The sequence below is a fragment of the Apis cerana genome, linkage group LG7 (assembly GCF_029169275.1).
Source record: "Apis cerana isolate GH-2021 linkage group LG7, AcerK_1.0, whole genome shotgun sequence".
NCBI lineage: Eukaryota > Metazoa > Arthropoda > Insecta > Hymenoptera > Apidae > Apis > Apis cerana.
Genome location: NC_083858.1, coordinates 8,507,018 through 8,520,363, shown reverse-complemented (window position 1 = coordinate 8,520,363; position 13,346 = coordinate 8,507,018). Strand labels below are relative to the sequence as shown.

Genomic DNA, 13,346 nt, shown 5'->3' with positions numbered 1-13,346 from the left:
TAAAAACATTAAATTGCAAATTATTTTATATTCATTTTAATTATTGTTACAATTGAAATCATAAATTTCTAAAAATTTTGTCGACTTACTTCTCTATCGAAACTACGAGAAGTCAAAGAAAGATGGAAACCATGACGTTCACAAAAAGGAAAGATCGTAAACGATGAAATCACCACTATCCAAGTGACGATATGTTTCTTACAGTCGTGGAGAAGAATATTTCTTCGCAATGTGATTTATAGACGCGATTAACCTCTCCTACTAAGGTCACGTTACTAAAATATTTCCACTTTCAGACAAAACCTCGAATACCTCCAAATCCATTGTGCATTTGACAAAACTTAAAATCAAGAAACAGAGTAAATCAACATCTATCATTTATTAATAATTATTATATCCGTAAAAATATTAATTAAATAGTTAAATCAATTATAGAAATAAATTAATATCTCATTACTTATTAATTAAATATATTATATGATTAAAATAGTAATCAAATAATCGTAAAAATGAATTAATTTTCGATTAATAATTATCGTGACAAGAAGAGAAATTGTGATTTACCATAAAATTAAAATAATCGTGGTCTTTAAAAACGATTATATTCAAGTCACGCCTGATTGAAATTTTATCAATTTGCGAATTGAGCACAAGGACAAATCAATTTTTTTTAATATTGATTTCAACGATTTTTTAACTCGAAGAAATTAATTTTGTCTTTTTTTTATCATCTTTGTTTATAGGTACGAGATACCACTTCGAGGCATACAAGATGACCACGAAGGACGATCAAGGCTTGTTCCCATATCCAATACGAAACCTCAAATTCTTTCGACATTATAGAGAGAAGCATGTACATCGATACCTAACTATATATCGTAAAATATCGATATCCCTATATACTTTTCACCAATTTTAACCTCGCTTCTTCCTCTCAAATATTTTCTTGCCAAATTTTTTAATAAAAATCAAATATAAATTGATCCAATAAATTTTGAAAATTTCTGAAGGAAGAAAGAAAAGATAATCAAAGATCAATTTTTAAATAACAATTATATTTTATATAATAATCGAAACGAAATGACTAATTATATAATTATATAAAATTATATAATTATATAATTATATAATTATATAAAAAATAAGATAGAAATGAAGAAAATATAAAAATAATCAGAATTTTATGTTTCAAGAAAAGGAAATAATTAAAGATTGCCTTTTAAACAACGATAATACGAATATTACATTACAGAATGATTAAAGTTATACGTATAATTAATTGTAAAAAGAGTATATATAAAAAAAAAGAAATAATCAGAATTTCATGTTTCAGAAAAAGGAAGTAATTAAAAATAATTTTTTAAATAGCGATAATGTTATTTTACATCGCAGAATGATTGAAATTACGATTCATTTTAAGCAGAAGATAAAAATGGTAGAAAAAATGATAGAAGTAATTATATAGTCTCGTGTGTTACTTTGCGAGATAATTAAAATTATGAACGGAAGAGGAATGAATATATTCTCGTTATTTCGTATTGTTCCTTGATTTGAAATCGTTTAACAATTAATGCATAATGCAAAAGTATCATATCTGTTTGATGGCTCGCGCGAGCTGCAAGGTCGGTGACCGGCGTTGACCAAATACCGTGAAAAGCAAGGTGTGCCTTCGTAAATATAAGCATATGATACATTCCAGTGGGAGTATCGGAGAAAACGAGAGAGACAAAAAGATCAGATAGTTAGAAGAAGAAATATCTGGCGATGATGACATCACGATCGGGTCACATCTTTTCACCGGAAATTCGAAGACCTGCTACATTTCAATACGCCATTTTTCTTCACATAATTTAGAGTTTTCAAAACTCCAAATTAATTCTACACTTTTTTATGCCACCATATTAACCAACGATTATTATATTTATTCTTTGAATAAAAATCCTTTCCCACGTATGCTCCTCTTCAATCAGACTTTATTTAATTATGATGCATTTGGAAATTAATTTCCAAACCTGATACAAACGAATTGTAATCTTCATCCATTCCATTCGATTCGATAAATAAACTTTTCATTCCGCAAAAACAAATAAACTGTACTTTGGTACATATACATATAATAAGAAATTTATTCACACAACAATAGTACTACAATCTTCAGACAAACTTCGTTTCTTCTTTAACTCTCTTATTTCGCAGGAGGTGTCAGCAACGGTCCATTCCGACCGCCATCTTCCCAAACCACTTACATAACCCCAAACAACAACAATGAAAACAAAGTTAAATTTCAATCATCCCGGGCGCAAAATCAACGACAGACGGGCAGACAGACACGTTTCCCTTCACGTCTACGTGTATTTCGTGAAATTTAGGAAGCGCGCCCGTTTGAGGCGGGACGAAGCGAGCGAGAGACAAAGATAGCTCGACAAGAGGAAGCCCAAAGAGGCTGGCGTCGCCACGGTCGTCGGCCACGAAGAGGTCCGCCAGTACTGCACCGAGCCTCGTGCTATATCGAGCCGAACACGCTCTTTCTCTCTCTCTTTCTCTCTCCCTTATTTATCTCTCTTTCTCTTTCTCTCTGTCTTTTTCTCTCTTTCTCTCTCTCTCTCTCTCCCTCTTTCTCTGTTTCGACTTCGGTTCAGCCATCATCGAAGACAGTTCGCCGTGGATACACCTCGAGGCTTTCCTCCGATCGATCCATAGGATCCGGTGATCGATGAGGATATTTCGAAGCTCGATGATCGTGGAACGGTGGAAAAGGTGGCCAGCAACGGAGTGATCGTCGAGCGAGGCTCGACGTGGAAGAGGAAGAGGAGGAACGATCATGGGCAACGCCACCACGAAGAGCCACTACTCGAAGAGCCAGCCTCTGGCCGCCACCAGGAGGCCACGTTGGGAGGGATCAGGTAGAGAGAGAGACAAACACACACACATACACACACTGATTTTCGTTTCTGCTCGTTGTCGTCCGATATTTGTCGACGCATCTCGATCCCGAGGGATGATCAGGGTTCGATGCGTCATCCGGGACGGCCTGTCGATCGCCATCTTGATCAAGGCTTCGATTCCACTCGTCAAAGTTTCGGTTTCGCGCGAATAACTATATTATATACATATATATATATTATTCCCTATACATTTGTTTCGCCTCGAATATTTTTTTTATCTCAGAAGAAGAGGATATTATTATTTTGACTTGATCTCTAAAGAGTATGGGATCGAAACTCGTGGTTCAGCTCGTGTAGGAACGAAGGGGGTATAGGTGAGACGTGACGATCGTAGGGCGCGTCTCTGATGGCACAGAGTTTCCTGTATAGAATGATGTAGATGCCTCTTTCGTGCCTGTCTCTTGATTGGCTTGCCTCGATAGTGGGATGATATCTAAAATTAGGCTGCTTCTGCCGACATATCTATCAAGCCCGCGCAACGTTTGAGTGATCGTTAATGGACGGGGAACTGGGGTAATCGGCAAGTTCATTGGGTCAGTGGGAGATTTTCGTTCTTCTACGGGAGATGGATCTAATGTTGAGGGGTGAGAGAGGGAGGGAGAAGAGAGGGATGAACAACGATAGAGTTATTAAATCAGGAAATTAGAATTGGAACGATCACGTTGGAAATTTTCGTGGTAAAGTCAATGAGGGACTGTATTTCTGTCAGTGGAAGATGGTTCTATGGTTTATTCGAGGAGATCGTGGATTTATTTACTATCAAATCAACCGGTAATCCAAAATTAACTTCCTCCGCGTTGGGGGCGTTTATTTTAATAGACGATTGGTTGGTCGGTCGATTGAACGATGGAACGTTGTGCCGTTTGTGAAGTTTATTCGGATTAAAAATATTCTTGCATTACATTTCCATTGTATTTTACTATGGTGGATTCGATATAACTCGTTTATTATCATTCTTTTTTCATCAAATATAATCATTTGCTGGTTCAAATGAAAGGAATATTATTAGAAATAGATATATATATAATTGCAATTATTTTTATTTGGTTTTGATAAAAAAAATTGGAAACAATCCTTCTTTCGCTTTAATAGAGTTCTTCTTTTGAAGATATCATATTTTTATTTTTAGAACGATTAAAAATATTCAAAAGAATGTTGGATTCTAGATTTTAGACTCGTAAAATAATTATAATACTATTGTTACTATTAATCTCTTGTTATTAGATATTTATACGTTTATTTGAAAATTTTCCTATTTTTTAATTAACATTTGTTAATTAAAAAATTAAGTTTTTTATTAAAATAAATTTTTTATAATGTGAAGAACATAATAGATTATATTATAAACAATTTTCTTTTTATTGAAACATTAAAGAATTGAAATTAATACTAAAAGTTTCATTTTTTTAAAAATATAATAATTTTACAGTATAACCCAAAATTTTAAATTACATTTAAAAATATTCTCAGGCAAAATTGTGTATTCATAACAACACACAATTGAAAGAATCTTACATTTCTAATTTGATTTCATTCTTTATACTCCATATTCGTTAAAATCATAATTTTCTAATTAATTTCCAATAAATTTCTTTATAAAATAATATTAATGTAAATACTTCTTTGAATCTATTATGAACGTCTATTACAAATAATTTTTTCTTCCATTCAATGCACATGTTCGATACGTGATCGATTGGCACAACTTTTAGATACGAATCAAAGAATCGATTCAGAAATGATAGGCACGTTGTAAAAAGAGTGACGAAGACATGTCGGGCCGGTATCTGATATCGAATTCTCACATAGTGCCCTCAGAACAGCGAGGCAGCCGCCCTAGGATTGCCAAAGAGTTTCAAATTTTATTTTGGGAACGCCACCTGCGTGCCACCGTGTATTTCGTTCGCGTGTGAGCATCGCCCTGGCACGTGCTAACTTTTCTGTGAACTTATTAACCAGTTAGCCCCATTTCACGCCATTTCTCGAGTCGAATCGACGTCGTCTTTCTAAAATAGAACATATCGCCTCCAATCTTTAAACATATTAAAAAATATATCGAAAATAGAGAAAAATTAAAGATTGTTGAGTGAAATAATCGGTGAGAAAATGGTTCGAGATGTTTGTTCGTTACCCATACGGAGCTGTGGTACGTTCGAAATTAAATAAACAGTAGTCTAAAACTGGATGTCTTATTGGATTCTTTTCGTATCCGAATCTTTGAAAATCGAGAAATATGAAGGAAAGTGGAAAAGTGGATTTTAAAATTCTTGATTAATATAAATATAGAAAGAATAATTACATCTATAAATATAAATATTGAAAAAAATTTAACAAATTTTATTTTTATTTATTAAAACAAAGAAAATATTTTGAGAAAAATATATTATGAGATTGATCGTTCTCGGAACAAAATAAAAGAACACGAGATACCTCTGTCATTGTCACCATTCCAGTATCCAAACGAATCGCGACAAAAAAGAAAATAAATAAATATCCAAAAAAAAAGGTGAAGCATTTGATTCGGCTACAGGACTTCCGGCGCCACCGGGGAAGCCAATTTTGATACCAGGAGCGGACGAGTCTCAACCGGATGTGGTCGCGATTCGTTGGGAGAGGTCACCGAGTAACGGTGGCTCGGCGATCGTTGGCTACCTGGTGGAGCATCGAAGACTGGGCTCGCAGCATTGGGTGCGCAGCACGTCGGGTCTTTGCACCTTTCCGGAACTGACCTTGAGCGGCCTCGAGCCAGGATGGCGCTACCAATTCAGGGTCAGGGCCCAGAACGCGGTTGGCTTGTCCCGGCCCAGCGAGATCTCCGATCCTTTGACCGTCACCTTGCAGAGATCCGTTGCGTCCGCGCCCCAGTTTGACCTCGAGGTCAAGGACACCACTGTTTTCGAAAACGAGCAGGTAATTTCTCCCCTTTTCCCCCCTTTTTCGCGTTTTTAAGGAATAGAAATGTTGGAATAGCAGCGACAGATCATTATGTAGATACTTTTCTTCGATAAGTTAATAAGTTTAAGTGTGAGTATGATGAAACAGATTATCTGGAGAAATTTTGGAGGATAAATTTATTCGATTAAAAATTAAATTCAATTCAATTAAAAGTTAAGCAACGTAGCAGGTAGAAAAAGAAATGTGTTGTGAGAGGATAAATTCAATAATAATTTTGAATAATCGATGTTTTATTATCAATTAATTAATCGATTGAATTCCATAAATATCGATTGTGTTAAACGATGTTTCACTTTGAATATACAAATATTTATTATATTTCTTGTAAAAAATGGATAGCATATTCCATGAAATGATTGAAATATTCGTACACAATAAATTATAATAAATTTTACAGAAACTAATCATCTAATTTTTCGATTTCTTCCTCTCATTTACATCTATATAAAAAAAATGATAATTCTCTTAATCAATTCTTTTATTTCATCTTAAATCCAGGCCGAATTTGTGGTGCGATTTACCGGATCGCCCCTACCAAAAATCGCATGGTTCAAGGATGGTTTCGAGATCTTCAGCAGTAGACGAACGAGGATCATCACCGAGAGTGGGAAAAGCGTTCTTCTCATTCATCAAACAGCGCTCAACGACGAGGGAGAAATAAAATGTACAGCAACGAACCGAGCTGGCCATGCTAGCACCAAAGCGAGATTAATCCTGGAAGGTTTACAAATTTTCAATTTTTAAAATTTCTCACCCGCTCGATGATGAACGATGAAAATTTCCAATAATATTTTCTATTATTTCGGAGCAGCACCTCCAAAGATACGACTTCCGCGCCAATACGAAGACGGCCTTCTCTTCGAGCAGGACGAAACGATCAGATTAAAGGTGTCGTTAGCTGGAAGGCCTCCACCATCTGTGATTTGGTACCACGATGGCGAGGTGGTTTTAACCGACGAAAGACACGTCTTCGAGTCGATGGACGGTGAATCGATCTTAAAGATACCCGATGCCAAACGAGTCGACAGAGGAGAATATGTGGTTAAAGCGATAAATAAACTTGGGGAGGACACATCATCGTTTCTGGTGACTGTGACAGGTTATTATTATTTGCGAATAAAAATTAATGAAATAATAAAATTTAAGAAGATATGAATTGCATGAACTTGTTAAATTTAAGTAACAATATTTTATTATATTCAAATTGCAAAACAAAAGTTTTAATTTTTTGATAAAATTTTATTTAAATTGATAAATAGACGTTTCTCCCTCGAATATTACAACTTTCAATTTCTTGAAATTTTTCTATTCTTCTTTGCAATATAAGCAGATAGTTTTACATCGTGAAATCGTATTATCGTATAAATACTTTTTGTATTATAATCCAAATATAAAAATAAAATGCTCCGTATTTCTTCTTATTTGTAGATCGACCTGCTGCGCCTGGAAAAGCGACAGTCACGATGACGTTAGGAAGATCGGTGTCATTGACGTGGCAAGAGCCGGAAGACGACGGTGGTTGCAAGATTGGCACATACATCGTCGAGTATTATAGAGTTAGCGATAAAAAATTGCAATGAAATTCTTCTTTTCAAATTTATATTCTTATTCTTCCTTTTTACTGATTATTATCTTTGAAATTTTTACAGATCGGTTGGGACGTGTGGTTGAAAGCGACCACGAGTAGGCAAACTAAAGCGACGTTGTCCGAGCTGATCGAAGGATCTGAGTATAAATTTCGAGTGAAAGCAGAGAATCCGTATGGAGTAAGCGAGCCAAGCGAGGAGAGTGATGTAATATTCATTCCAGATTTGAAAAGAGGGTATGTTTGTTATTCGATTAAATAACGTATAATCGTGTGATATAGATATCGATACTTTCTGATACTATATATTTTTAAAATAATATAAATGTATTTGTCAATCTTTTAATTTTTGAATTTAAAAAAAAGTTTCTTCAACAAAACATTCATTGTAAATAATATATATTATTATTCGTTAATTATATCGCAAAAAAATATTATATATAATTAAATCACGAAATCATGGAAGACATTTTGATTGAAATAAGAATTGTTTTCGTTATGTAAACTCTCCAATTTTTCCTAAATGTTTCAAATTTTTGTCATATATTTTATCAGGATGAAACTATTAATATTTTCACGTTAGAAAAAAATATTTATCAAAAAACAAACGTGTTAATTTTATATTTCTACTTCATAATATTTATATCTTACTTAATTTTAAATAAAAATAAATAATATGATATTTCTTCGAATATTCAGTATAGTGGCGCCCTTGTTGAGCGGAAAATCTCAGAGTCAAAGAGAAATTAGATCGCGAGAGAAACGAGAAGTGAGTTTCGCCGTTCCAACTCAGAGAACCAGAAGTTTGACGAGAGAGGAAGCCCGGGATGACGATATTTTTGGACCGGCTAGTCGATCGATATCGGCTCAAAGACTAACAGGAAGGCCATCCAGAGCTGACAGCAGGGTGACTTTTGCTTTGGATACAATGGATAAGTCGAAGCCACCTATTCCACCGGCCAGATCGAAGGATCATTCCAGTTCGAGGCATGAGAATCAGGTTGGAAATCACGTGGATCGTTCAACTATTAACACGAATCTACCAAACATTGAGGCAAGTAGTTTTACTGTAATAATAAAATTTAAGTAATAAAGAATATATTGATTCAAAATCAATATCAACAAATCATATATTAGATTTTAATATAAAGTTCAAAGAAAATAGATACATAGAGACTTGAATTTTTTGAAATTTTAAAATTTAATACAGTGTAAATTTCTTTTTCTTGATATTAGATATAATTAAATATAAATGATTAAATAAAAGAAAAAAAAATTTTGCATTTAAAATCATTTTCAATTATATCACTATTGAATCATTCATAATATTAAATATATGTTTCCTTCCTTTAAAAAACTTTATTTTTCTTCACATACAAGTTCAATTAATCTTCGAAAATCAACTTCAAAAAGAGACTTGTCATTTTTTCGCATAAACGTTTCATAAACATTATAAAGTTTAATATAAACGGAATATAACAAAATATCGTTGTAAACAGGTTTTAATTCAAAATAAAGAACCTCCATCAATACAAATACCACTGGCAACCGTGACAGTGACCCCACCTACAATAGAAGAATCCAACAAGCGTTCAGCGTTCAGAGAATCGCGTTCGCGATCAGTTTCCATGTCCAGAGAGCGCAGCATGTCGCCATTGTCGATGCCCAAGATTCAAGAACAGCACGAAGAGGAAACATTCAACTATTCGCGTCCATCTTTAAGTTTAACTTCGAAAAAGCAACAAGCCGACGAAATTGAAATACCGCGAATAACAAAAAGTGATACTTTGTACGACAAATTAGGATTGCCTATCTCCCCTAGAGAGGATGATGTCACCGTTATGCATGGAAGTTCGGAATTTATGCTGGTTTTGTACCCAGAAGATCAAGCGAAGAAAGTGGATGATACGACGCAAAAAGATTTAGGTATTACGATATTATTTAATTGGAAAAGAATATTCAATTGTTGAATTCGCCATAAAATCATATGAAACTATTATTTTTAAATGATCATACATAATCAATAATACTAATATTAATATTTTGAAATTAATAGCATTACATTACTACGAAGATTTAAAACTGATGAAAAATTTGCAATTGACATAAAATTGACACAAATGTATTGTAACAAATTTATAATCAAGATTCGATTTCATGTTGAAAATATTAATTTTCTATAAATAAATTGAGAACTGAGGGGAAATTTCAATATTAAATTATTAACGAAAAAAGTTTCAAGTATTTCATTTAACAATTATTCGTACACTGCGTTAGAGACTTCGATAAATATTTCAGAATTTTTTCAGAACTCCTCGTTATGAATAAATACAAATAATTTATAATAGACAATATTTACAACTGAGAAAATATTAAAAAAATTTGTAAACGACCTCACCTCGTTTCGACCAAAAAAACACTGAAAATATCAATAATACATTGCTCCCATTATTAGAAACATTTGAAACGAAAAATATTAATTTTCTTTCCGATAATTTCCCAATTTCCAGAGGCAAAACAAGGTGCAACGGAGGGGGCAGAGGATATCGAAGACCTGATACCACCACCTATGTCCCTTTCTCTCCCGGAACTGTTCAGCGCGGAGCACCAAGTGGTAGAAACCCTGAGAGAGGCGGTCAGCTCCACTGAGCTCCTTCACGAACGTGCCATGGAACGTTTCTATCGTGCAGTGGCGGCTGAAGAAGCATCGGAACTAGCTAAGAGGAAAAGCCAACTCGAGAGAAGAACCGGGGAGCTGGCGACAACGATAGCGAACAAAACAGGTGCCGAAGACATCTCAGACAGCCAAAGATCCTCGTTCAAACGGCGACTGTCCAACCCGAACGTTCCATCCTCGAACCTGATCACCTGGCAGTCGAAGAATCGTAGAAGACTGAGCGATAGCCAAACGGAAACCGTCAAAGCACCTCAGAAACTCTTGACCCCTACCACCTTTTTATTGGACGTGGAGGCAAGGTCTGATCCCAATATACCCAGCGATTCAGAGTCACCGATTGCGACGCAATGGGGATTGGAGAATAAACCAATTTTGGAAGACACGCCATTGCGCAGATGGCACGACACCAACGTCTCCTCATTGGTCGAGGAAGAAAAATCGATAGCCTGGCAATCAGCGAACAACGAGGGTGTGCGCATCGAGGAACCGCCTCGAGATCAAATTCAACCGACTCAACAATCTCAACCAGGAACGAGGCGAGAAGAGGAGGAAAAGGAGGAGGAGGAGGAGGAGGAGGAAAGCATAGAATCGTCGGAAGAATCCTCGGAGGAAATCAGCAGCGCCGACAGCGAGGATTTGAAGCTTCTGAAAGCAAGAATCCTTGCCAGACAGGTGCTTGACGAGGAGGACACTTATCATCCAAGGGGGAAACCGATTCTTCACGTTGAAACTGAGCCATCCTCGCAACCGATTCGATCTATAGCCCTCGTCTCTCCCAGCACCGTGGTTCCAAAATCGATCCTGAAGAAGCCCAAAGAGGAGCCGATCCCCGTGAACAGTTTCGGCAGACCTATACCACCCGAAAAACCTATTAGAAGATCATTACCTCCAAACGTTCATCCGTTGAGCAGGAACGAGCAGGAGGAGGAAGCGAGCGAGGAGAGACAGGTCACGCCAGAGCCTGCCAGGGTACCGGTTATGTCCGAGTCCGACACCGACAGCGTGTTGTCCGCGGGCGAAGCGGCTAAAAATCGCAGGATTCAGGCAAAGATGAGAACAGCGACACCGGAGGAGGAGGTGGACGAGGAGGACATCGAGGCAAGGATGGCGGTGGTCAATCATTATACCGAGATAGTCAGGGAGCACTCCTCCCTCGCTCGTTATCATAATTACAGAAATTCCGAGGAGAGGAGACAGTTTGGGGAGATAGCTTCGACTGGTTCTAGGAGATCCTCGATCTCGGACGATCAGGAGACAAGTAATCAAGGGAGAGATCGTTTCGAGGGTTTCGAAGTGTCAGGAAGGCAGGAAAACGTCGAGGGAAGAAAGAGAGTCGAGGAGAGGCAACAAACGAAAGTTGTCGCGGGTTCTCGAGGGACGACTCCAGCCAGGGATACGAAGGAGAAACGATCGAGCAGACCATCTTCCAGGAATCAGTCCCCGGTTTCGAGATCGAGGAACGTGTCCACCGAAAGAGGAGGAGTTTCCTCGAGGTCCTCGTCGAAGAGCAGGGTTCGTGCACCGTCTCAAGACAGAAGGCCACCTTCGAGGACTGGGTCAGAGGAGCAACGATCCGTTCGAGAGTGGTCCGTGGAGGAAGGTAGAAGTGGTGGTCGATCGAGGAGATCCTCTTCGAAGACACCTTCCAGATCTAATTCGAGGGACAGGAACAGAGCGGGAACTCCCGTCGAGTCGAAGATGGAACGTCTGCAGAAAGCTTTGGAGAGCAAGAGGTATCGATCCTATTCTAGACGTGGATCGAGCTCACGTGGAAGGGAGTATCAATCTGAAAAAGGTTGGCGGGAGAGTCGATTGAACGAGGAACAACTTGCTATAGAGGCGAAACATAACGTGAGATCGACAGTGGAATATATAACCGATCTAACATTGTTGCTTGCCGCTGTCTACGTTTATCTGTTCAAGAAGGAGACCCTGGCGATTCCCTTCATAGCGCTTCTGTTCTATAGAAGAATCCAGCATGAGATCAAGGGAAGAGTGTCGAAAGGATGGTGGTCGTCGAAACGAAACTCATGACGAGGACACGACGAATCTTACATTTTGAATGGGAAGATAAAAATGGGGAAAAATATTTATGGAAATTTTGGAAATTGTACGTAGGATCGATGTATATGTGTCGAAGAGATATTTTTGAACCTTTGATACTGGGGATCATTACGATCATCGTCGTACTTACTCGTGATGATCGCTCGAAGAACAAATTCTTGACCTTCAATTCGACGGCATTGCAACGTGCCGATTCTCGACCTTTAGGGTTGTAGACTTTGAGATGCATTCGTATGGCAATCTGTCAAGTGCAATCACGGTGCGATCATCGATTGATGGCTTGTTCGATGACAGGCCAATTGTTGTATTTCATTTGAGAATTTCACGCGGAACGAATATCAAAAATGATAGTACATGTTTTACAAGAGAGATATATTTAATAGTATATGAATTATAAATTATTATTATTTGTTGTAACTATTATTTATTCCTATTTATTATGGATATTCTTACGTGCAATAAATATGTACATAACTGTTGAATTTAAATTTATTCTTCTTTCTGTTTTATTTTTAGATTTTTCTTATGATTTTGAATTATATTCGTGTAATAATTACGATAAAAATTTAAGAAGAAGAAATCTTTCACGATGTTTATTATTATTTAAGAGTTAAGAAATAAATTGTAGAAATAAAGCGATTGCTTTACAATTTTAGCTAAGACGTTTATTGTATAAGCCTTACATTCTATTTTAATTTCATCTAGATTTTAAACCTCTCTACCGATATCATGACCACGACAATTACGTTTCTGTTGGCCAAGAATCTACTCTGTTCCTTATTTAAGTCTGACGCTCCACTTTAACACAAAAGCAAGTCTTAAGATAATAATCATGATAACGGAATTATTAATATCCGTATTTGAATTCATTAGTTTCAAATTTTTGATTACCGATCAAATTATCAGATTTTTCACTTTGAAAAATCTTGCAAAAATCTATCAATCGTATTATTAGTCAAGAATTTCGAATTCCTCCTGTTCCAAAATTAACATCGTATTTCATCATTAAACTATATATTAGCTGGCAAATCAATCATTCCATTTTAGTCAATTAAATATTATCTCTTCCAAATTCAAGAAATTCATCCCCTTCGTTAGAAGATAAAATGGTAAAAATAGT

At 36.4% G+C, this 13,346-nt stretch overlaps 1 protein-coding gene across 2 annotated transcripts; it reads left to right on the top strand.

Annotated features, from left to right (window-relative positions):
* Positions 1 to 1,395: 1,395 nt before the first annotated feature.
* LOC107993199 (muscle M-line assembly protein unc-89) lies at positions 1,396 to 12,881 on the top strand. Of its 2 annotated transcripts, none has more exons than XM_062077060.1 (9): positions 1,396 to 2,903; positions 5,458 to 5,855; positions 6,399 to 6,621; positions 6,712 to 6,999; positions 7,329 to 7,456; positions 7,550 to 7,722; positions 8,185 to 8,539; positions 8,985 to 9,411; positions 9,996 to 12,881. In XM_062077060.1, exons 1-9 carry the CDS (start codon positions 2,822 to 2,824, stop codon positions 12,194 to 12,196), a joined length of 4,275 nt encoding a protein of 1,424 aa, XP_061933044.1. In that variant the 5' UTR covers positions 1,396 to 2,821; the 3' UTR covers positions 12,197 to 12,881. The 2 variants fall into 2 exon arrangements, with proteins under 2 accessions (XP_061933044.1, XP_016904994.2); XM_017049505.3 differs by having other exon boundaries at positions 1,399 to 2,903; positions 5,476 to 5,855.
* Positions 12,882 to 13,346: the final 465 nt, after the last annotated feature.